The following is a 26201-nucleotide window of genomic DNA, read 5'->3' on the forward strand; positions in this document are numbered from 1 at the left end:
CGCTCGGAGGCCGCTGTCTCTCCTCCACCTTTCTCTCCTCTATTTTCTTGATCTGCGGGATTCTGCACCTCAGCTGTGTTGCACTCGGTAATTGGCGACTCGTTTGTTGGTGCACACAGCTGGGGTGCATCCCGCTGATTAGTTTTCCTCCTTATTTATACCTCGGGCAGACGCTCCGCCTGAGCCGGATCATTGCTACATGTAACGGACAATACTTAAAATAAGTTATACAAAGGTTGTGTTTGACCCGCATTTTTTTAGACGTCTGTAAGATGCTACGCTGACAGTCTCTGTGCGTTTTGGCTTGACCTTATCACGCTAATTATGCAGTTAGCAATACTTAAATACGTGCTTTGTCTTCCACGCTGACAGTCCCTGTGCTGTGGATTGCATTGTGTACGTTAGTTCTTTTTGTTCATCTGTCCGTTCTCATCCTCCTGCTGTCCTGATTCCTGCCATTAGTGTGTATGTGTACCTGTTCGTCCTGGTCTCCTTAGTCATTACTGCCCTTCCCTTGTATATATTATGGACCCTGTTATGTTGTCATTCTGTTGTTTTTATTCCGTTAAACCACCTTTTTTGTACTAGCACCTGGGTCAGCCATCTTGAGTCCAACCCCAGTTCTCCCTCACCCTCCTGGTGAGGGGGACTAAACCGTAACACTTAGAGTCCTTCAGTTTAAAAAGAATAGGCTGGAAACTCTATCGTGCATCAGTCCATACAGATGATAAACCACAACCAGGATGTGGTTTGTTGTTGTCTCTGTGCTGGAGCTGCTTTGTGTTGTGAGACACAGTTCAGATGCTATCTGACAATAAAGTGCTATCGTGTCATGTCTGTAGTTGTGTTGAGCCATTTACATCCTCTGGTCTGACCGGAATAGACACACCAACCACAGATGTGATGTGCTTTCACACATCGTTCTCTTTCTTATGTCCCGGTAGCTTGTTAAAAACACGTAAAGGCTTGGGAAGCTGGGGACTGTGGTGATAGTGGAGTGGAGGAGGGAACAACACAAGATGATTATGACTGGCTTTCTCCTGGCTGTCACTTGCACTGTGTCAGAGGACATTTACATAAAGCTGAGCCTTTCTCAGCTGTGGAGCTGCTGCATGCTTACTGGGTCTCTTGGGTTCCATGGAGGATGGTAGCTTGCAAAGTCAGGTCTCATCATTAGCCCAGATTTTTGAAGCCATGTTAACAACCCAGAAGAGTTCAGCCAGCAAACAAGAAATCTGCATGCGCACCTTTGACGTCTGCATGCACCTAATGTTGATCGCGCTGTTATGAAACACTTCCGAGTGGAGGTAACTGTAGGCCGGTGGCTCTGTAGTGTAGTGGTCATATCTGCTTTACACACAGGAGGTCCTGGGTTTGACCCCCAGTGGAAGCAGAGCTCTGTCTTATACCTGAGGTTGGTGGTGGCATCAGTAAACATGAGAAGTTTTCATCAGATAAAAAGCAAAAGCTCCTTTTAGTTTTACTCTTACTGAAAGCTCCACAGCAGCTTGGACAGACGGTCCGCGTTACAATGTAGAAACCACGACACTAACACCCCAAACTAAATCCTTATTAAAGCACTAATCAGCATGAAACATTGTTCAGCGCATGTGACAGGTAAAATGGAGATAAAATGTCTATGTTACAATGTGCTGGAGATATGAGTAATAAACACACCCAACTTTCAGTGTCACCTTATCTGATTGTTTTTCTTTCCTTTGACATGTTGTGGATTCTTTGAAACCAGCGTTCCTGTGAAGCCTCTGTCACCCTCCTCCACTCTGCTGTTCACTTCCTCCTGTCATTTCAAGACAATTCACTGGAAGTTCACTCGCATCTCTCTCTCTCTAATCCTTAGGTCTCATTTTATCTCTACCATCTTAAGTCCTCAGTTCATGTGAGGCTGTGGGCAACTGAAGGCAATGACTGGGAGGGCGTTTCCTTTTCTCTTTTTATTTTGTGCTCCCTGATGGGCGACGATAAAATGACTTAGGCTGCTGTTGCTAATGTACTATAATTGGTACGAGGAGCCGCTCGCGCTGAACAATTAGAAGATGCAGTATCTGTAACCTGTGCTGAGACACTAAGGGAGACAGATTCAGTCTGTCTCTGCTGTCAGCCTGCTGTGTTTTGCATCTTTAAGAGCCTTAAAACTGATTTCAGGGACAGTGAAGCAGCCGTGACTGACAGCAAAGGTTGCACCTGCTGCAGCCTGGAGGACTAAACTTTAGTCTTCGTCCTGTCAGTTGTGTTTTTGGAAAGACAAACTGTGAGCGAGCAGCTGAGCCCTGAGACAGCCTCAGCTTCTGCTTACAGGCGGCCACCAGTTGTCAGACACACTTGTTTAGGGACATGTACAAAAGATTTACAACAATTCGGGGTGTTCACCAATTTTCTTCCCCTTAAAGTACAAATCAAACCAAATACAAATCAGCATGTGTGATTTTAACTATATGGTATGCTATGTAAGGAAATCACTTGTGCTATACAAGTCATTTCCTTCTTACTGTTAACATTATTTGGCCTCTGATCTTCAGAGCACAACAGACTCTCAATGCTGCCCAAACTCCGCATCAGTCCCACAGGCAGAGGGAGTCGCTGGGTGCTGTTGTGGAAATTGACATAATGCGGGACTGAAAAAGTCTGTGCCACCTTTCACAGTTCAACTAAAATTAAAATTACAGGTCATGCACAGAACATCGGTATCTCCTCTCCTCAGTGAAGCCCTGAATATTTCAGCAGGGAGCCGCCACTTCTGGGTCAGCGTATCAGTGTGTGATCTCTGTGGTAGGCCACAGGAAGCCAACAGGGGAGTGAGGAGGAGCGGGTCGCTGAGGAGATCGCCAACTGAACCAGCTGTAAGACTGAGCAAGAATGTGCTGCTCAGAAGTCTGGTTCTGACAAGTTCACTTTGGACACACAACACCAACACAGCTGAGATGTAATCCTTCAGAAGCCCAGACATTTTGAACAGAATGTTCAAATTCAAGTGTACATGTAGGAGTTTGAGTGTGTACCCAGACTCGCACAGAGCTCGGAGTAGAGTTGTCCTATAGCAGAGTCAGTGTCAGAACAAATCGTATCGGGGCTTTAGGATAACCATGTCATGCTTGTGAATGCCCCCCATGATGCCACATTTGATTTACTGAGCTTCTACAGTCTAATCTATGAATGAATGACCTTACAGCGGCACAGCCGACTGAGGCTGCAGCAGCAAACTCTGCCTTAAGGACACGGAACAACAAAGAGACACAAAACAACCACACATAGACACAAAATGGTCACAAAAAGACACAGAATAACATTTTTGTGTCATTCTTCATGGTTGGACAGAGGAGCACAAACAGCAGATGTGGCCTCTCCTCCTCAGGTGCGATATCATCTTCTCGCTGCTTCCTGTTTTGCCCTGACATGTTTTGGCTTTCTAGCTGTTTTGCAGCTGAAAGCCAGAACATGTCATCGTACAGCTGAAAAGGCAGAGCTAATGAATGTTCTAATCTGGCCTGGACTCCAGGATGAAGTCTCATAGCTGCTTGAAGACAGCGCCTATTTTCACAGTGTTGAAATATGAAGTGTGTGTCAGTGAGCGGGCAGGATTCATGTCTGGTGGCAGTCAGAGGTCGCTGCAGATAAACGATGACACTCACCGGACCAGGACACAGTGTGTTGTTTCTGCTGATGAGCCACATTATATCAGGTTGTTTATCAGGTCTGGATTACCTCCTCTTTTTGTGGGTGGTGTGCGAGCTGCGTTCACCTCACTCAGGATGTCTTAGTAATACCACAGCGCACTGTTTGTTCTGAGTCATCTGACAGGAAGCAGATCAGATCTGGAGTGTGTAAGGCATTAGGTGTGAGTGTTATCTGATTCAGGCTCAGTGAAGGCAGCATGATGTGACACTGTCAGCACTGGGGTGCTTACAGAAGAGCAAGGCTCCGCGTTTTGTATTTAAAGGACATTTCCAACACGACTGTCCTCTGCAAAAAACCAACAGCCTCAGATGTTCACTGAGTTAAAGATCATTTTGCCTTTTGTTTTCACATCCTGGTCAGTAGGAATAATACGTACTCCACACGTACATTTTTTTAAACTGTCACTTACGGTTAAAGGAGGCACAGGGTATATTGCTCGTTAGGTTTTCTCATAGTTTGGCTTCTCTCAGGCTGAGCCCAGTGAACAGGGTTTTAGTCTAAATGGGCATGAACCAGCTGCTGCAGAACACAGGGACAGATACATACCTGTAACCATGATAACTGTACACAACAGAGATGGTGACAGCTGCTTAGTAAATAGAAATAGTAAAAACGCCGCACAAAAATAACCTGAACAAACAAAAATGATATCACTGAAGTTTGACTAAAACTAATTTACTCCTTTGTCAGAGGACTAGAACAAACTCAGAATAAGATGCCACAGTGGACAGTGACGCCAGTCGCACACCCTCAGAGAGAAAATGTACTTTGTGGTGTGAAACTGCATGATTATGTTGGACTCGCCTTAAAGTGCAACCCTGGTGCAGCAACAAGACACACAGCCAGACATACTCACACGGACACACAGCCAGATACACACACTCACACACACAGAAAGACAGTGGCTTCAGAGTATTTCAGTTTTTGATTTTTGATTATTTTTTATGATGATTTTGATTAATGCATTGCAGCAATTTTTAAAAAACACTTTGTCATTATGGGACATTGGGCATAGATTGATGGGTAAAAATGTCAGTTGTATCCATGTGAAATTACATCTACTAGGTTCAAGTTTCAAGGATTTTATTGTACAGAAAATCAAAATACTGTTTCTCTCTCACCTAGTATTGGGTGCCATAACATTTAGGAACCAAAGTAGAATAAAGTAGAATAAAATAGAATAGAATAAGAACTGGATTGACGTAATTAGGATCAATCTAAACGGTACAGCCAATAAGCTGTGACTCAAAACTGAGTACAGTCAGTGACTAGTGCAAATAATAATAGGAGATTGTCAGATGGTTCAGCATCACCAGGGCGTTGGTGATGAGGTGCAAATAGCATATGAGGTATACATGGACAGTGTTGCAAATGACCAACAGCAGCAGATATCCTGGCAAAAAAACAGTCAGCAGCAGATTTTTATATAACACAGGGGTGGGCAATTTCAGTCCTCGAGGGCCGCTGTCCTGCTTGTTTTCCAACTATCCCTGCCTGACCTGCTGCTGATTACCTGGCTCAGGTGTGTTCAGTCAGTCAGAAGCTGGAAGATACCATCTTAGATGAAAGTGGAGTGAGGAGAGATAAAGTGAATTGGTACCTTCCAGCTTCTGACTGACTGAACACACCTGAGTCAGGTAATCAGCAGCAGGTCAGGCAGGGATAGTTGGAAAACAAGCAGGACAGCTGGACAGCATTCAGCATCCTCACAGCCTGGTGGATGAAGCTGTTTGTAAGTCTAGTGGAGTCGGCCTGAAGACTCTGATATCTTCTCCCTGAAGGCAGGAGTCTGAAGTGGGAGTGTGTGGGGTGGGAGGTGTCATCAGCAATGCTGATGGCTCTGCGGGTGAGGTGGGTGTTAGAAATGTCCGTGAGGGGAGGCAGAGGGGCGCTGATGATCTTGCTAGCTGTTTTCACTATGCATTGCAGGGTCCTTCTGCAGGAGGCAGTACAGGCTCCATACCACACAGTGATGCAGCCAGTGATGACGCTCTCAATGGTGCCCTGGTAGAAGGAGCATAAGATGGGGGGTGGGGCGCTGGCTCTCCTCAGTTTGTGGAGGAAGTAGAGGCGTGTTTGAGTTTACTAGTCTTTGAGGTTTGTCACAAACAAATGTGAAATGTGGAGTCTGAGACTTTGTGAAGACACTACATATACAAGCGTAGACATGAAATCTCACATACACAAACACACACCTTGTCCAGATGGACTGAGCGAGTGGAGCATTACCTGAGGAGCGAGTGTGGACCCGACAGATTTTGGCCCCAGGGCCATGGCCCTCTGGAGAGAAGACAGACGACGAGCTGCGTCACACTCTGCTGCTGTCAACAGTTACCGCAAAATATCAGCTTCACTTCATGTCACCCTGACACGTCTGTGTGCTCTCTGTCTGTTGCCCTCAAACTATAAAGGACAGGGGGTAGCACAGAGAGCAAGGTCTGCCTCGCCCTGGGTTGGACTGTGAAATCAGAACTTTTATTCACATCACAGCTGAAGTGGCCAAAATCAGAGTTTTGTGTGTGAACAGACCAGACCAGATGTTCTCAGACCAGATCTGGGCTACCTGCATATGTGCTCCTAGATTCGATTCCTCTCTGACTTCTACCTGTGCGAGCACAACTTGGTCAGATCAGAATCCATGTGGTCGTTTTAACGTCTCCTCCTCTGCACATACGGCCTGTAGCCATCATTTTTTAATTATGCTACAACCAGTCTATTTCATCATTAACTCCTGAGAAGCCAACAGTCACATGACAGACAGAGCCTCATGTATTACCTGGACTAAGCAGACAGCCCATGAGTGACCTCAGAAAAAGCAACTCTTTACACCTGACGAACAACTGAAACTGATGATTGCAGTGTTTGTATCTTTGTGTTTGCAGGTTTGACAGCAGCTGTGAAGAGGACGCACACATGTGAGTCCACAGTTTCTTAAATTCTTTTATTGGCTGTCAGTTGGTCGAGGAGCTGGAGAGGAGCCTTTGTTGCCATCGCTGCTGGTCCTGGTTCATCTGGGCGCTAACACAGACTGTGGTGTGTGAGTGAGCCCAGGAGATCTGCAGCTCTGGGACAGTTTATTGTGCAGTGGTTGTTAATTATTTTATACTTTATAATCCCCATGGTGCCGCTGTGGCTCAGGGGCTGAGGGGTTTCAGCTACTGATGAACAGGCAGAGGGGGACGCTGTCTGTTGGGGGCGTCAGACCCATAACTCCCATCTGTTTATACATGGTTCTCACAAGACTGTTTAGAGAAAGATGCTGCAGTCTTCCTCTGCTTCTGTTTGCATGTCTCTGAACATGATTCTCAGCGCTTTCAGCTCGAGGCCTGGAGATGTCTGTCACAGCATGCGGGCTGTGGCTGTTTCTTCAGCTGCCAACGTGCTCTGTGGATTAGTCAGAGAAATGTGGATGTTGTTTAGCCTCTTACCAAACAGCCCTGTTTTTGTGCACCAGCTCAAAAATAATGCACCCCAAATAAAAAGGTTACAGTTGTTCAACCCAATGAATCAAACTTTATTTACAGTATATAGGACCTTTCATACATAATAATGCAATTCAAAGTGTATGACAAATGACTGACAAAAGACAGAGTACATGTAGACATTAAAACTACATTTAAACAAAGTATAATGCTGTTAAAGTGTGATTCTTTAAAAGCAAAAAAGAATATCTGAACAGCTGGTTAGGGATTTAATACACCTTTGCTCTTCTCTCATTGGCTGAGAGCAATGTCAGTCAGCGGGGCGTGCTGTGACGTCACAGTCACATGGCTCGTCATGCTCTGCAAGGAGCAACTGGGCATGTCAGAGCTGTACTGTCCGTGTCTGCACACGCGGTATGAGCCTGTTCCTGTTTCCTCCATGAGTCTGGATTATAAATATGTATTTTATCATTTCTGCCATGAAAGGTAAGAGTTACACAAACTGTGTATTTGTAATGGGATCCACCGTGAAGCGCGACAGACCAGTTGTTGCATGTTAACTCTTCCAAAAATCAGTCTCAGTTCAAAGTTTTCTGTCCGTGCTGCTCGCTGGCGTTCAGTCAGAGCTGGTCTGTTGTCCAGGAGGATGCTCCACTCTGTCCCTGTCCTCGCCTCCCAGGAGCTAGATGTTTACTGCTTCAGCGGGATGAACTGACTGTTTACTTTCTGCTCAGTAACACCACACTTTGAAACTGTCTGCCGAAGAACTGGTTGTAGTGTTTAGTGGTATTTGTGTCTACGGTGGCGCCTGGAAACACGACCCCTTCACCGACTGTGTAAACGCTATTCCGGGAGCTGTCAGGACAATGAATGAGTCTGTGTGGGACTGTCAGAGGACAGGAGGTGTGGTGGACGGGAATGAAGGATGGACGATGAGGATGCGGTTATGTAGGCTATGTAATGTGAGGTTTGAGTTTATTAGCTGGTGCTGGGGATGGCACCTGAAGCTTTTGGTCATGTCACTGAGTCAGAGGTGCACGGAGACTGATAGATGTGACACGAACAGGCCCCAGAGGATAATGTCCAGCTCTGTGACACTGTGTGTCTGTAGCTAGGGTGTGACTGTGAATGGAATATTAGTCAGACAGACTGAAATATCTCACAGGCTTGTCATGAAGTGATGGTGGTGGGGATCGCCTGGTCCTTTGCCCAGCTCCACCATGGAGTTAAGGTATGTGGTTCAGAGTGAAGTGTCTCAGAAACTGTTGGATGGATTGTCATAAAGGGGTGATGTTCTCCTTATAATGCAGTGTTTGTTTATTTTTGGTGACATGTGCACAATCCCATAGATTCTTGTTGCCTCTAGGAATGTTTCCACCAATACACATCTTGTCTGTGAAGGGTCTCCATCACCCAGGTCATTGTGGTTCCACAAAGAACTGAAGAAGCCTTTTGGGTGTAGATGTGAAATGTCTTCAAGAACCTGAAGCGAATCCCCTTCTAGATAACACACACACTGTGCGAGTGACTGTATGCTCCAGAGACGTCAGCAGACTCCCCGATGACGCTCTCCCAGCCGTTATTTCAGGGCTCCGTCCGCCCTCAGGTGGAGCTCGTTGGTTGCTTTGGCCTTGTGTTTGGGGACGTTGTCCTGCCGGAAGATGAGACATTATCCTGTGAGTTTTGGCTGGATGTGAGCACACAGGATGCTCCTGTGTCAGTGTGCCAGCTCCAGTGGCAGAGCCCGTTACTGTCTGGGCACTTGCAGTCTGTTCTGTGTCAGCAGTTTACATGTCTCATGGTCCCACTGTCTACTTGTGCTCTCCAAAATAAGTGCCTCTCCAAGTAGAAGCACTGATCGGGAGGGAGAATTAGCAGCCGATTAATTGAGGATCTGACCTGCTAAATATTTCGACATCACTCTGTCCTCAGAACCAGGCCCCCTCCTCATTAAAGAGTTTTCAGTCTGTTTTAAAACTCAGTCTGGAGTTGTTGATCATTTAAGTCATCAGCACCTGTGACATTAAGCTGCGTCGAGTTGTGCCAACATCTGGCCTGACTGTTGGTGACTGCAGTGGACTCAGGCCGGGAACGTCCCAACATCAGTAACGGTGGCTGCCGGTACATCGATCATGTGTCTGTGAGTTAGTAGTGAACTTCACTGTTTATTCTGACATGCTCTGATCGTGTCCTAGACAGCAGCCTCCGGTTCGGCCACTCTTTGTCTGAGTCCCATATCTTTTTGTTAAAGCTAGAGTAGATCTGTTCAGTTAACTCCACTTTAACACCAGTCATCGTTCATGTAGCGGAGGTTAGAGTGGTTTTCTTTACCCATTCAGACTGTGCCAGTCTGTGTTGTCCAGGCTTGGTGCAGAGTGTGTGTGGGCAGTAAGTCTGTGAGAAAGCAGTGCAGGCAGATGGCCAGCCTCTTATGTCACAGGATTACAACAGACAGGAGATTATTTCACTGCTCTCTGCAGGGAGGGGTGGTGGCAGTGCTGATGACATCACCTCTGCTTCAGCTAATGCTCCAAATACCTGAGCTCCAGGTACTAGACAGGTGCACTTCACAAGGAAAACGACCAGGTTTTGAAAAGTTTGTTTTTCACTCTGAGCTGTAGCTGAGAAATCAGTTTTATTGGCTGAGCACAGAGACAGACCCATCAGCAGGAGCGTCTTCTTCATCATCATGTTTCTGTGCGTCTTGAGTTGTGTAGTGATTCTTAACTGCCTTGTATGAAGGAACACATCCTGCAGTCATGGGAATTACCCATTGTCCTGTGTAGTTGACCACAAGCTGCGGTTGTCTGAGGATTATCCTGTGCTCTGTAAACACAGGCACAAGATGCAAATATTCAGGACTTATTTACCATAAGCTGCAGTCATCCAGATAATCAGTTAATCCAGTTCCCAGGTGGCTTGAGGTGCGTTCAGCTGCGCCCTGTAATGTTTCCTCATCAAACTAAGATTCCTTCATCAGCCATAGTTTGTAAAATCTAAAGCCTCAGTTCCAGTTTTAAAGTTTTTGTTAAATAAAATGAAGTCTTAAAAATGACTAAACTGAAGGAAAAATAGGCAATGACAAAATCTGGACAAACGTGTAATTAGTTTAGGGGAAGAACTTGAACTTCACAAGTAAAGCAGTAGGAAGAGGGGGTGGAGGTTTTCCACAGCAAACCTTGACATAGTTCCGATACTCGGTGGAGTCTGTTGGTCCTGCTCTCTCCTCCTGCTTTGATCCCAGCTCTAAAGGTTTTTTTAGAGCTGTGTTTAATTTATCCATCAGAGACTTGTTTTGCCTGAGCTTTTGCATTTCTGGAGTAAACATCGGTGGTTCTCGTGAAATTTTTCAGCTCATTAGTCTCCACTTAGCGCTGCTGTTCTGCTAATTGCACAGGATACAGCGGTGTCTGCAGCTTCCACATGAGAAACTCTGGAGGTGGAGAAAGTTGGTTGCATGTGTCCAGAGGAATCAATGATCCAGGCCTCAGAGAGTTCACCTCACTGTGTGGGGGGGTAGAGCAGTGACTCCTTGTGCAGAGGCGATGAAGTGGCTGTGGCAACCTGCAGCAGTCACCACAAATCACATTTGCTGTAAGTCTCAGTCTGACTGAAAGGCTCTGATGAAGATGAAAAGGAAAGAGGGAGAACAGTTTTATCTGACAGGAAGCTGGGAAAGGTGGTGGTGATGATGATGATGATGAAGAGGGTGTTCTCACAGAGTGTCATACACAGGTCCTGATGAAAGTGACTCACAAACACGGCGGCTTCGTTAGACTGCTGCTTCCAGACAGAAGAGGCGCTGAGGAACATGAAGGCTCCCCGTATGTCTGACGGCTGCTGCTCTGACAGCTCACGAATCACTGCAGGTTCACTGATGAACCGACTCGGTGAGCGGAGGCGGATCAAACACTGTTACATCTGACTTGCCAAAGCAAAGGCCACTCAGAGCCGGAGGACACCACGGTCATGAACTCGCATGTCCGAGCAACAGTTCAGTTCCCAGACGTGTTCAGTTTACTGTGACAGAAACAGAGGACCAGCTGAGACACTGGAGACGCCTGAGCCAGAGGAGTTGGTGCTTTCCCCTGATACATTACTATTAAAATACTTGGCATAACATCAGTCATTTGTCAGTCTACTGGTAGCATCCGCCCCACTCTGTGTCTCTACCCCCCTGGTCTGTCTTTAGCCCTTTTCAGTCGTGCACTGGAGTCCTGAAACTCTCTACACATTACCTGTATGTGAGAAGGCAAATGTCCAAGTCAGCTGACCCAGACATACGTGGACTTTACTTTAAGAGCCCATGTGAGAATACAACAGCGTATAGTATGTAAGAAGTAAAAAAAAAAAAAAAAAAGGAAAATCTCATCTCATGGCATTTTGACTATCAAATAAATGAACAAGAAAGACTGATGTCTTTGAACCCAGGTGGCTGGGGAGACACCTCACAGCATTGCCTGTCAGCAGAGGACCAATACAGCCAGTTACTGTAAAGGCATATAATGGTAGCATCACACGCCTCCACTGAGCCTGAGGCAGATGTGTGTCTACAGCTGGCTCTACGTATAAATAACTGCTTAACTTTGTCTTTGCTGGAGTATGTGCACATACAGTATCTCGTACCAAGACAAATTCTGCCTCTGAATGAACTTTAGAAGATTTTATTTGTTTCTTTGTGCATCTGTGTTTTTGCAATGCCACACATATGAGACTGTCACAGGAAAACAGGGAGGCTGTGCGAAACATTTATGTAGAGTCAAAGCGTCTGTTTGCAGAGGGATTAATGACTTGGTCCTGTCCTCTTAAAGCAGCTGTTGTTGTGCAGAAGAAGCAGGAAGTTGCAGCGGCCCGGCAGCAGAGTCCTGGGATAATGTTGTGTTCGCGTCTCGTGGTAGAGATGGAGAACGTTCCTGTGTTTGTGACTCATATGCCTTCATGTTATTTGATGCCTTGAGACACACAGACAGTACAGTGAAGTCCACAAGTTTTTGGACAAGGACACAGGTTTTGTACTTTTGCCTCTGTACAGCACTACAGTGGATTTGAAATGAAGTTGTAAATATGTTTTAGAAGAGTTGGCTTTCAGCCTTAAGTCAAGGGGTTTCACCAAAACATCCGAAATTAACCATTAAGCTATTATAGCCATTTTGACATTAAGTCCCCCATTTTCAGAGGTTCAAAAGTAATTGGACAAAGAAATATAAAAAAATATATATGATTGTTAGTTATAACACTTGGATGTAATCCTTTACACTGACTGTGAAGTCTGGAACCCATGGGTGTCACCAGATGTTTCCTCTGAGATGCTTTGCCAGGCCTTTACTGCAGTGGCCTACAGTCGCTGCTTGTTTGTAGGTCAGTTTTGTCTTCAGTAAGGAAAAGCACGCTCAGTGGGCTACTCCAGTTTATTAGGAACACTTAGCTAAAACTGAAGCAGCAGCCCTGCAGTAAAGTGATGATCAAATGATTTGTTGAGTTATTTGTTGAGTTTTTGTTGAAACAGGACATCTGCTGGAACCCTTTGACAAGAGTGTTTTACCACAGAGCAGGTGTACACAGCTGTGCTGAAGTGCAGGAAACCAGCAGTCCCAAATCGTACATTGAGCACGAAGTGTCCACCCATCCTGCCTGAGACGCCTGAGCTGGAGCTGCTCCCAGACTTTTCTCACAGGGACGTTGGGTCTCATGATTATTCTGAGACTGTTGTTTTGTATTGAACTGAATGGGACAGAGGCACTGTTGTTGCTGTCAATGGAGTTACATGTGACAGGTTTAAAAATGAACTCATGCAAACAGAAATCTAAATTGTGAAAGTTGATATTCTGCCATAAGATAAAGTCAGCCATATACGGTGATGCAGCCACAAAACTAAATCTTGATTTAAGATACATGCCCCTTGTCTCTGTAAAACATTACCCCAAATAAGATGAAACTGGTAATTAAGTCAAACCAAGGAATACTTTCCTTGAGTTAAGTGAAACAACCCTGTCTAGTCTCTTCACATCAGACTAGAGTTTAAATGAGATTATTTCTCTTTTTTGCTGTGCAGCATTTATAATATAATATTCAATAAAATATCATACTTGGTTTATTAAGCTTGAGTAATAAGGCAGTCACAAAGCAACGGATGCATCTTTACTGATCAGACACTGATGGAGATTTCCTGAGGAAACAGTTCATCTGAGTCTGTGAGCACAGAGTTCACGAACTGTTAGGAAGTGGCATGAAATCAAAATGTGTGGGTGGAAAATGTTGAACATTCTCAGAAAGAAACTGTCCTTCAGCTCAAAGCGCAGAAATAATGTTAGCATCAAATGATCAGAGCCCTCAGGTGTAGCGGGCTGACAGTGGTGAGGACAAAACGCTGGTCTTGATGTAAGACAGCATGGATTTTATTGTCAGGCTCTCTGATCAGTGGCTTCTGTTTGATGTGGCAGGGGCCTGGGATGGAAGAGGCATCATGCAGCAGAGCTTGAAACAGTTCCTGATGAGTGAGACTTGTCCTATATAAAGTAACAAGATGGCCCGGCCCCAAAGCTGGCGGCCTACCGGGCCTTTCTGTGTGGAGTCTGCATGTTCTCCCAGTTAAACCGCCCATAGGTGTGAGTGTTTGTCTGTTTCTGTGTGCCAGCCCTGTGACAGACTGGCCACCTAATACTTCAGTGTTGTTGTCACTGAGTGTTAACCCACCAAGCAGTTACTGATTTTGATATGACAGCAAGTAAACACGTGTTTGTGTTTATGCAACTCTGTGTGCACACACACATAGCTTCCCTCTGCTAAATATAGCAGCTCAGGAGCTGTCGCTCGGTTTCAGTCTGTTGCGTGTGTAATTACACACAGTCGGTGTGTTTCCATGTTCAGTGTGAGCTGCTGATAAACTGGCCATACTCTGCAGGTTAACTTCTGCACTGATCTCTACAGACTGACTGTTACGATCAAAGAAGATCAGGAAGCCATTCATACTGGAGCGAATCCTACTCCATGGAGACACGGGCAGTCATGAGCCTTTCAAACATTTTGATAAAATGGTCTTAGAGGGAATTTCCTTTGTTGAATTCAGTGTTTGCCAAAAGAATGGAAACATGCAGTGTTAGTCCCAGTAATAAACCCAGGTAAAGAGCGTTCAAACCCCCGGCTCAAATCGCCCAGGAGCATCGGCTTCAGTGCTACACAAAATAAATGGAAGTGTCTTCTTGAAGGAACATAGGAAACATCTGGTAAAACCAAAAGGCTTCCTTTTTTGGAACAAATAAGTCAGTGGATCGGGAAACAGGGAATAGAGATGAACTTTCTAGCAGGTCAGACGTGCTGGGCATCGGTTCCTTTTTAGCTGATGCCAGAACCAGATGTTGATTTTACCCTTTGATCTTTTCTCCTAGATAAGGACTCTAGTGTACTTAGTTTTGTGCCAATAAATGTCTGAATAAATCCACTGAAGATCTTTCCTGACAGCTCCAGAGAGTGGGAAGGCAGGCTCTGGGGTGTATGTGTCACAGCTAGATATAAAACTTTGTCAGCATATTAATATCTCCGTTTTCACTACTGAACTGCTAGCAGGTTTCTGGACATTGCACTGGATAAAAAATGCAAAAAGTTGATTTTGAACGAGTAAAATTTTTAAAACCTTTCTGCACAGTTTTTGTTTTTGCACAGTGTGTAAAATGTCTAATGCGTTGAAAACAAGTTGTCACAACATGCACAAAAGTGTTATTGTAAGCTATAAAATAGAATATTGCTAGTCTCACAAATTCCTCATGGCTTATTTACTACCATAGCTACCATGATGGCCGACACGCCCCACAATACAACGCGCCTTCCCCAAACCCTGTTAGCTGCCGTGAGTCACGAGAGGCCATAAACACGAGCTAACCAGCTTTACGACCTGTCGTGACTCAGGATGTTGCTAGTTCGTAGTGGACTTTTAAAAAAAGTTTTATTATTATTGCTGCAACAGGTGTATAACATTGTGCATTTAGAGGACAACTGGACAAAAGTAGGCATAATATAACAAAGTGAAAACAAATAACAGAACCAAACAAGTGAGAACAAAGAAAAGAAAATACAAAGAGGTAAGGCTATTCTGATATAAGAATCTAACGTTTGAGGAGGTCAATGGTTTTGGTTCGTTTTTTGTTAGGGTGGTTTCATTGTGAAAGTGTTTGGAAGTAATTGTTAAGATCAGATTGTTTAAAAGTCATAGCGGACTTAACGATAGTGACGACAAGATCTGAGCCCTCGGTTTTCTTTGTTGAAGAGAGATTATGTCTGGCTACGAGATGTGAGCCGTGGAGGTACCGCTGACAACTGTCTGCAGGTACCGGACTGAAGATGTCAACACAAACAGATGATTCAGAGTGCCTTTTGTAATGCAGTATCCTTGGTCCATGAGTCTAAAGAGTCTCTGCAGAGTGAGATTTTTTTGAGACTGCAGGCAAAGCTGCACTTCAGTTTTTGTTGAGGCTTGTTAATGAAACAGTTTTAAAATCCAGGATCAAACTGTGATGCATCCTCCAGGTCAGACAGAAAATGTCCCAGTTGTCTCTCCATTGTGACGATTAGACCTACCTGACTGTCTGTGATGCAGCTGTGGACAGATGTTGTGTGTGTCCCTCACTGTCTTCACTGTCTCTCTGCAGCTCAGATTGAAATCATTCCCTGTAAGATCTGTGGAGATAAATCATCTGGGATCCACTACGGGGTGATCACCTGTGAGGGCTGTAAGGTAAGCCCCACCGTCTCCACTACATTTCCTCACTTCCTGTTGAGCATGGTCTTCCTGTTTCCCATCAGAGGTTGTCATGGGATACATCTCAAGTCTCTGATATAGTCGTTCCTCACGCCTCAGTCGAAGACATCCCAAGACTCTTTTCCTGGTCTGAGGAGCAAAGAGGGTGCTGGAGGATATGCTTGAGCATCCTTCACAGTGGTCTTTTATGCACTGACACACCCCTTTATCAGAAATCAGTTGGTGATTAGATGCTTCAGATGAGCTATAGGAGGAAAAGATGTCTCGTTGTTAAAAATATGTTTCCTTCATTCCTCTCTTCTCACATCTTACATGTGCAGGACTAAGATGCAAGGAAATGATGTCGGTGAGGGAAACATGGCGAGAGAGATGAGATGTACCCACTGAAACAGGGCTGATGTGCCATCACTTAGTCATTTAAGCATAAGCATAAATTGTATTGCCAAGTAGTATCAAGTTTAACCCTGTGGTTCCCAGCCTTGGGCCTGGCCCTTCCAAAAGGTCAGCAGATCAGTATGACAGAAGATACACTTGTCCCTTCTCAGCTTTTGGATGGTTTGTCATCTTTAGGTTTGTAAACCTAAAGTGCATATGTACATTTAGGACGGTTTTAAAACTGAATACTAAGATTTATATAATTTAACCAAGAAGAAAAGACTGCTTTGTTGTTGTCTGGCATTTTGCCACTTGCTGTGGAAACCAGATAGTCTTGTTCAGTGTGCTGGATCTGAATTAAATAGAAAAGGAGTTCCTCTTTTTACTGAGAACTGAACAATGCATTGTTTAGTAATATGAAAATAGACTATGCACAGCCAGAGCTGGCTGTTCACAATTTGTCAGTTACTTGGAAAGAGCCCGAGTGAAAACTCCCTTTAGCAGGATAAACTGGATATCTGACACTTAATTTGTGTTTGTGCACATATTGTACAGTGGGTATGTGTATTAGTGGGAGATGCATGTGTTGTAAATCAGTGGTGTTTTGTGATCCTATGTAGCAGATTAAAAGTATCTTAAAACAGAAATATGGAAACAGTTGTAGTTGGGTACAGTACTTGAGTAAATGTACTTGGTCAGAGTACGTGACTCCAGTGAACTGAACTGTTGATGCCATGCACAAGCATGAGTCTCTGTTAAACTGTCTCTTAAGGGGCCCTGCAACCTTTGACGTCAGACCTCAAGAGCATTATGTCTCAGTGTCTGAAGATAGGCTGGAGTTTGTTTTTCCACTGACGACAGAACTGACCTTGTCCTGATTACAGTTTGGTTAGTGGAGAAAGGAGAGTGTAGCAGACTCTGATGTGTGGAACCCCAGTTTGGACGTTGTCACAAACGTGTGTCTCAGGAAACCCCAGATAAGCTGCTGTCGGCAGCTGGAGGCTCACTTCACAGCCAGCGAGCTGCTGATGGAGGGTTATCTATAGCCTGTACACATGTCAGGGGCTGCTGGGAGCTGTGGATCATGGATGCAGGGGATTTTGGGTAGGAGGTGATGGAAAGGTGACCAGAAAGTAAATGAAGGAAAGTTTAGAATCAGAATCAGCTTTATTGGCCAGGTGTGTCGGACACACAAGGAATTAGACTCTGGTACATTGGCTCTCAATGTGCATGTACATATCCCCATGCAAGGGGCAAGTAAACAGTAAACCAACATAAGGCTGTGTAATATAACAAAATAAGCAGTATTAACAAGCAACAAACAGTGCAAACAATGCAAAATAAGCAGTATAAACAGGCAGTACACAATGCAGACAGACAAAGGAATGCTCATTGTGAAATGAGATAAATAGGAATAAGATAGACTACTTAAAAATAGAGACCTGTATGGATCTGTATAATCTGTTTAGTTTAAAATGTGCTGGAAAGATGAGTGAGGGCCTGAACAAGGTGTCACTGGTTGGGATCATGGTGGCATCTCACTGCCACGCTGCTCTACATGATGCTGCAGGCGGTAAACCTGCAGTCTGTGTAAAGGGGAAGGTGGCTTTGCGATGCAGGGGTGTAATGCTATGGTTACATGTTCACACTCTAAATCTGGAGAAGGCTTGTGCTTTTATCTCTTTTTTGTTGTTGTTATCGGCACAGCAGCTCTGTCAGCGTTGTTCTGTGCAGTGTGAGAAGCAGGCGGCGCAGTGTAAACAGTAGAGATCAGTGATTCTGGCTTCCACTCTGTGATGGCTGTTCTCAGCCTTTGGAGCTGTTTGTTGAGAACAGACAGGCCTCGTGTTTTTCCTGAGGAAGAAACCTGTCATCCAGTGAAGCGGTGAGGCTCACTGGGGTGGGTTAAATAATTTGTGGAGGGCACAGACCAACACTGACTGACATTCTGCCGACTTTGGTTTAGTGGAAGCCATCATCATCAAGGGTCAACTTGGTGTCAACACACCAGGATCTCTGTCTGATAGAGGCACATGACTAACCACTAACTCCCTCTCAGGGTTTCTTCAGGCGGAGCCAGCAGAGTAACGCCGCCTACTCATGTCCCCGCCAGAAAAACTGCCTGATCGACCGAACGAGCCGAAACCGCTGCCAGCACTGTCGTCTGCAGAAATGTCTGGCTGTGGGCATGTCCCGTGACGGTGAGGCGCACACACACACACACACACACACACACACACACACACAGTCACCTGCAAAAACATCTGGTGGTCAGCAGTTTGCGCGACTGTCTGCAGACATACAAGACACACACAGTGTCAGCAGGCTGTGTGCAGCGTGCTTAGTGTTTATGTTCAGCACAGTAATACACATCCAGCTTGTTCCAGGTTTCTGTGTGGCCCCGTGCAGCCTCAGGCTCCGACTAGTGGCACGCTGTGCCTGGTGTCACTGGACTCTAATGTCACCTTAAAACAATTTCTTCTTAATTTTCTGACAACACTGAATGCTTTTTTTTTTTTTTTTTTTTTTGAACGGAGCTATTCAAAAATTGGAACAAGATGATTAGTAAAGTAACAAAGGGGCAAATGCAGCACTGTGTATTTGTTAGACTTTTAGCATTGCTGTTGGCATCGTGTCAATTCACACAGGATTTTGTTTTGTTTTTGCATTTGGTTCAAGTATTTTTCAGGTTAGGTGCAGTTTGTTTGTATTTACATACTCGGTGATTTAGTTGAAAGACAGATCTGGTGCTAGTCTTTATTTTTCTTATTGTCAATAAATCCCATGAAAACAAAGTAAACAAAACTAATACATTGCTAAATCTGTCCTCAACACTTCCTGTCTGTGGCTCTCTGCTCCAGACACATTGGTTCCTACTGAAAATGTAAATGTAAAAAAAAAACCCAGTAACTTCCTGAAACAGCTTTTCACTGTAGATTTTATCAAACAGGAGGAAACAGTGCAGGTGCTGGGGACTATTTTTGGGACTGAGTCTGAATCGCCTCCAGTGTGTGTTCATGGTGATGGAGGAACATGTCAGCCAGTGCAGCAATGTGGTCACTGGTGGGTTTACTGGTGTCTGGACACAGTGGAGCTCTGTGTCTCAGAGGGACGAGGGAGATCAGGACGAGATTTGTGGGACTTGTTAATAATCGATAGACTGCCCATGGGATTTGATGACCAGAAGAAAAATGCTGAACAGACCAGAGGGTTTTTAAAGCACAGCGGTGGAGTCAGGATGCAGTTAGCTTAGCTTAGCTTAAAGACAGGAGGCAAAGGCAAGCTGCAGCCTGGCTGTGTCTACACTGCTCACTTCTCCCATGCTCTGCCTTTCTAAAACACAGCTGTGAAGTTTGGACGCATGTCCAAGAAGCAGCGGGACAGTTTGTACGCTGAGGTTCAGAAGCACTGCCTCCAGCAGCAGCAGGGTCCCTTCCTCCCGTCCCAGCCCAGCCCGGGCGAGGCCGAGCCACTGTCGCCCCACTGTGGCCTGTCAACCACAGACCTCACAAAGCTCCCTGATGAGCAGGGAGCCTACGTGGAGCAGAACTCCCCTGAGGGAGGATCTGTGTCATCCAAGGTCCGTTTTTACTGTTCTGAGGTGTTTGACAAAGAAACGTGTGTCCTGAAATGAAATGAAATGAATTACCTCCAGTCTGTTACCTGTGTTCCCCAAGCAGGCGGATTCTGGAGAAGGTGATGGTGGTGGGTTCTATGTGAAGAACCAGGCGTCTCCAGACCAATCCGGCCTCGATATTAATGATATCAAACCAGAGCCACTGTGTGACTACGGTTCCAGTAATGGCTTCTTCCCATACTGCTCCTTCAGCAACGGAGACACATCTCCGACTGCATCCATGGCTGAACTCGGTGAGATGTTCACACTGAAACATGCAGCCATTTACTTTAGTCTGATGGTCAGTAACAGTGGTGAAAAATCACCAAGTACATTTACTCCAGTATCAGCTGTAATCTTTCAAAGTTAAGATCATCCCTCACGCAACAGTCGTCACATCTTCAACAGCAAAATGAGCTTTAAAATCTCCTTTTAAAAAACAGATCAGCTCCTTTTATTTAATTTTACAGACCAAACATAAAAACACAGTGACACGGGTAGGTAGTGTGACCAGTGTGTGTACGGTATCTAGTTAAAGCTCATTTGCTGTCGTAGCCTTTTAACTTGGGACTCCTGTCTTGTCTGAATGAACATTAGGAACATCAGTGTAAAAGTCACCTACTCCAAGTGTGAATGATGAAACCTGCAGTGTTACATCCTGAACGTGGAGAAATGGAGAGAAAGAACTGAGGATGTTTCCTACACAGAGCGCTGCATTATCGACATGTTCTTATTCCTCCAAATCCCAGGAGTCCTGGTTCCAGGTCTGGTTCCCTTTGTGAGCTCCTGTAATGGATAAAGAAACCTTCCTAGCTTCATGTGTGTTCCTCTGGAAAACAAAACAAAAATGAAGCAGCATACAAGGCAAAAGGGGGTAGGGATGGTCAGAGCAGAGAAACAAAAGAGAACTCTGGGGCAAACGGAGAGAAAGGTGTTTTAAATTAGCAGGAGGTCGGAAGCTCATTAAAATCTCAGTGTGGTAATTAGCTGTCTTTTAATTAGGGCCAGTTGGGACGTGGCAGGGCGCTCGTTGGGGGAAATCCTCCTCTTAGTCTCCCTGAAGTTTGTATTTTTTCACCATTTTCCTTGACAGAAGCGTTTATTGTAATAACCCCTGATCCAAACAGAAGCTTTATTCTCAGACTGTTTCTGTAGCTTGTGTCAGGATGTTTTGGTCCTTGCTGTTTTATCACAGTTGTTCTTTTATGCCTGAACAACTAGAATAGCACAGAGGAGCTGAACAGAACAGCAGTTGCAGTTGGGCTGGTTGAGCTGTGTTCACTAACACTTTGTTGACAAAGTTGCACATCGTACAGGAATTCGGTTAGAAGACTACACTGCTGGTGAGGTCAGAGCAGTAGTCATTTGTCCTGAAGTTTCTAATTCCTCTAAGCCCCCATTAGTTTCTAGAGCTCCAGACTGGCCCTCAGCATCTGGATGACCTTCCCACCATCAGGACAAACTTAAATTTCTGGCTCAACTTCTTTGCCTCACTGTCATGTGCTTTGTTCCAGATCACCTGGCCCAGGTCATCTCCAAGTCTCACCTGGAGACGTGTCAGTACCTGAGGCTGGAGCCTCAGCAGAGGAGCTGGCAGAGCTTCCTGCGGGACAAGGGGGAGAGCTACCAGAGCAAGGTGCATCTATATCATTTCTTTATTGGGATGTTGTGCTTGTTTTCTTTGTAGGCCTGTTGCTTAATCACACTGTCACCCAGTTGTGTTCAGTGGGTTTTCCTGTATATTGTATTTTGTTTTAACAACTTCCCTCTCTGCAGCCGCGGGAGGTGATGTGGCAGCTCTGTGCTATAAAGATCACTGAGGCCATCCAGTACGTGGTCGAGTTCGCCAAACGCATCGACGGCTTCATGGACCTCTGCCAGAACGACCAGATCGTGCTGCTGAAAGCTGGTGAGAGCAGCTGCTGCTTCATTCAAGTCTGGTCATTTTTTATTGTCAGCAAATCCCACGTGCACAAGTGAACCAGCAGTGAACGTCTTTCTCCAATACTGTCCTGCTGCCACAAATAATCAGATCAAACTGGGGCCTTTTCATTTGATTAACCACCACAGTGAGCAACTGTTTTAGGAAATTACTGCTAACTTTTAAAAATGAAACTATATATTTGTGAGATTTATATCTGCAGTAGCGACCAATGGGCTTGGAGCCGAGAGCCACAGACAGGAAGCCAGGGAGTACTCAGATGTTTTAATGGGATTTATTAACAGTAAGAAAAATGTTCATATTGTTACTGTTAACAGATGCACAGAAATACTCAAATACTGAAGTCATTTGGTTACCAATGTTTTTTTTACACTTTGTCTTGTTAGCTTTGTCCTGTTACAGGGGCAGGTTTTAATTTTTCCATCACCAGTAATTTATAGGTGGGTAGGTAGAGTAGGTACTTTATTGATCCCACAGTGGGGAAATTTCTGTGTTACAGCAGCAATAGAGAACAACCAACATAACACCATAAGAACAGGACTTCATAAAAACACGAGGTCACAGCTGCTGTAACTTGCTGCCACTCCGCGCGGGGCATGCGTACGTAATAACAAAAAACACTTAGTCTTAAAATAAAAAGTTACACAACAACAAAGCATTAGAACCGATACAAGGATTATAAAAGTAGTGTCATCAGAACGTTACATTTTACACAGCACATAAGCAAATCAAAGGCACCTAAAAACAGGGCAAAGCAGCACTGGAGAGAATCAGGAACAGCAGTAGAAACTAAACAACCAGGAAATCAAGAACAATCGAATATTACTCACACAATTGATCCCACAATGGGGGAAAGAAACCTGTGTTTCATCCATAAGGATCTCTGAGGAACTACTCAAAAATACCTAAAGCAGGGCAATGTACAGTATTTGAGAGAGATCAGGAACCATTGTCCTTTGACACTGAAGCTGTTGGGGGCCAGTTCACATCTGACAGTGGGAGAGCAAAGCAAGCAGTTACCTGTAATGAGGTAGCCACACTGCTAGCTAGCCAACTAAAAGCTATACATGTGAACACACAGACATCTTACAGGACTATCACCTTTCTACTGCAGAAGAAGTGTATTAAAGGGAGTGTGCTAATGTGCAGGCTTCCAGAAAGCCGCTACATTGGCTGGCTACTGTTAACGAGCTAGCCGCCGTGATTTCGCTAACTGCTCCTAGGTGAACCTGGTCACGGACAAGATGGCGGACTGCCAGCCTCAACAGGTTTACAGTCAGCATTAACTGTAACCCAGCTTCTGGACAAAGCCGACAACTTCTGCCTGAGGCTGACAGCACATAAATCAAATGCTCTTTAGTTAGCAATGATGGATTGATCAGTTTAAGTAGATAGTAATCAGTGAGTTGTTAAACTGTCATGAGCAGTGATTTGAACTGAAGCAGCCAGTGTCTCCATGTTTTCTCTACCAGGCTCTCTGGAGGTCGTCTTCGTCCGAATGTGTCGGGTGTTTGACTCACTGCACAACACCGTCTACTTTGATGGGAACTTCGCAGGTCCTGACGTCTTCAAAGCCTTAGGTGAGTGGAGGAACCGTCCTTTGTGAAGCATCGACTTGTTTTCTAACACTGTGACCACTAGCGAGAAAAACACTGGATGTTTGGGTCCAGAGTCAAACAAAAAGGTTAATTCACTGTTTTTTTTTTCCTCCTCTTTCTGGATGCCATATCACTCTCAGAGCGTCACTTATGTGTTTCTAACCATTTTCCTTTTTTGTGTGTGAGACCAGGCTGTGATGACTTGATCACATCGGTCTTTGACTTTGCTAAGAGCATGTGTTCGCTGCGCCTGACAGAGGACGAGTTTGCTCTGTTCTCAGCGTTCATTCTGCTCTCTGCAGGTATGTCTCTTCACTTTGACTTCAGCCCCAGTTTGTTATCCTGAATGATCTGCACACACATACTAGCTGAATATATTTGTGTGTGTGTGCAGACCGCTTGTGGTTGCAGGAGAAGCTACGGGTGGAGAAGCTGCAGCAGAAGACACAGCTGATTCTGCAACACGTCCTGCGGAAGAACCACAGAGAGGATGGGATGCTGAACAAGGTACACACACACACACACACACAGTTATGGACAAACTACTTAGGACTCAGCATTCTTGCATGTTGATCAGGGCAACACATTATCTTAGATGGAAGTGCACTGCATCCATCAAAGTAAAAATAAACAGGAGGATCTTATGTAGTTATGACTTGCCATCTTACAGTTATGAGACCTTTTTCTTGTAATTATGAGAATGCAGTGGTTGGAACGCTGCAGAACTTGCCTGAAAATCATCATGTTTTAATTCAGGGGTAGTTGTCAGTACATCCAATAGTGCATAGCAAAACATTTTAATAGCTAATTTGGTGTACCTACTGTTCCAAACAAATACAGGCTCAAAATGGGCCCAAGGTGGTGCCTACAGTGTAACTCACTACATGTACTTAGCAGGAGTAGGAAGCTTCAAAACCTGCTTGAGAAACTTTGGGGTTTTCTTCAGTAGGCTATTTACGTCTGTCAGCACATCCAGCGGTAGGCCAGGCAGGAAAATGAACTGCTAGCAGCTAATTCGACGTATAAAAGCCCTTTTTCCACCGCCTGGTAGTGGCTCAACTTGACTTGACTCTACTCGCTTTTGGTACCAGGTGCTTGGTTTTCCACTGCACATGGTCCCCTCTCAGTGTAGCTGGTTGTTACACTGTTGTGACTTCATCAGTAACCAACACGGTAACACGGGAGGTCATGGAGGGTACACTGCTGTTGATTCTGTGGCTGTTTTTAGTGCAGTAACTACAGTGAAGTAGCAGTTAGCTTTCTTTGTTCGTTTGGAACCTTGACAGAAGTGACACCAAAAACATCCTCAACATTTGACTGATGGAAGCACAAATAAGGCGAGTTGAGCTGGTACCAGGTTGTGGTAAAGGGGCTTTACCACAACCAAATACAGCCTAGGCTAAAAACGGTGTCTAGATTGCAACATCAATGCAGCCTATACCTTACTTCCTGTTTCTTGTCAGAGTTTATATGTGTTCACATGAGTTCAGTGCTTTGTTGTGATCATGAGAGCTTGTAACGCGCTGTAGGTTACTGTTGTGATTTAAGAAAACAGATCTGATTTAACTGTCTAGAACGTAAAGGCTATCTGTATAATGAATATCAGCTTAAATTTTTTTTTACCCAAATTTTTTTTGCATTAAAGGTTCAATCGTGTACAAATTGTTTTTCCACTGTAATGGGAAAAACCCCATTTAGGGCCCCAGTTTACTTTTGCTATGCACTACTTTTGATACTAAAAACTTTAAACGTGATGGTTTCTAGGCAAGTTCTGCAGAGTTTCAACCCCTGCATTACCTCATAATTATGAGGAACTAAGTTGTAAAGATGGTGGTCTCAAAATTAAAAGATCCTGAGCTTGTAATGTGGTGATTACTGCTATGAACTCCACTGGAGAGAGACCAACACTGCGTGAGAGCAATATTACCTTCAAAGCAGAAACGTCAACTCTACGAGAATCACCTCACTATCGGATGACTTAGTGTTAGATTTGCAGTTCTTATCTTCTCCACATGAGGGCAGTGTGAGGCCACTGCTTTTTTAATACACAGGCCCTGACTCAAAGTGTGAACAGAGGTTGTTTTCAAACAGACCGACTCTGGTTTCAACCTAACTAAATGACCTCTAAGAGTAAATCTCACTTTCCCTGTTTGATGTCTCCTCCCTCAGCCCAGAAATCGTCTGTCTGATAGTTAGGTTGATGCCGCAGTCAGTCTTTGTGAAAACGGACTTTGTTGGTGGACCATGTATAAATTTCATACATTAAAAAAGCGGTGTGGCCTCACACTGCCCTCCTGTGGAGAAGATGAGAACTGCAAATATAATTTTCCAAGTCTTCCACAGTGAGGTGCTCTCCTTTAACAGCTGATGTTTGTTTTGATATTGCTCTCACTCAGTGTTAGTCTCTCTCCAGTGAATTCATAGCAGTAACGACACTGTAGGATGAGGCTCTGCACGTTGAAGGCCCTGAATATCCATCAATTTGCCTCCGCTTATCCGGGACCGGGTCGCGGGGGCAGCATTCTAAGCAAAGATGCCCAGACTTCCCTCTCTCCAGACACTTCCTCCAGCTCCTCCGGGGGGATGCCGAGGTGTTCCCAGGCCAGCTGAGAGACATAGTCCCTCCAGCATGCCCTGGGTCTTCCCCGGGGCCTCCTCCCGGTGGGACATGCCCGGAACACCTCCCTAGGAAGGCGCCCAGGAGGCATCCGAAACAGATGCCCGAGCTACCTCAGCTGGTTCCTCTCACCGGCTCTACTCTGAGCTCCTCCCAGGTGACCGAGCTCCTCACCCCATTTCTGAA

At 45.0% G+C, this 26201-nt stretch overlaps 1 protein-coding gene across 6 annotated transcripts in view; it reads left to right on the forward strand.

The window, feature by feature from the left end:
* The window catches only part of LOC109961626 (nuclear receptor ROR-alpha-like), a 63722-nt gene that overhangs the window by 35045 nt on the left and 2476 nt on the right, over positions 1–26201 (forward strand). For 4 of the 6 annotated variants that reach the window (XM_020602601.1, XM_020602600.1, XM_020602602.1 and 1 more), the window contains 10 exons: positions 6576–6608; positions 15758–15843; positions 18302–18443; positions 19587–19822; positions 19920–20112; positions 21373–21494; positions 21635–21767; positions 23273–23380; positions 23590–23700; positions 23793–23905. In XM_020602601.1, coding sequence (XP_020458257.1) covers positions 6576–6608; positions 15758–15843; positions 18302–18443; positions 19587–19822; positions 19920–20112; positions 21373–21494; positions 21635–21767; positions 23273–23380; positions 23590–23700; positions 23793–23905 — 1277 coding nt within the window. Of the gene's footprint in view, positions 1–6575; positions 6609–7483; positions 7602–15757; positions 15844–18301; positions 18444–19586; positions 19823–19919; positions 20113–21372; positions 21495–21634; positions 21768–23272; positions 23381–23589; positions 23701–23792; positions 23906–26201 lie in introns of those variants that run through there. The other 2 variants (XM_020602604.1, XM_020602605.1) reach the window with 2 other exon arrangements.

The sequence above is a fragment of the Monopterus albus genome, unplaced genomic scaffold (genome assembly GCF_001952655.1).
Source record: "Monopterus albus unplaced genomic scaffold, M_albus_1.0 scaffold57.1, whole genome shotgun sequence".
NCBI classification, from domain to species: domain Eukaryota; kingdom Metazoa; phylum Chordata; class Actinopteri; order Synbranchiformes; family Synbranchidae; genus Monopterus; species Monopterus albus.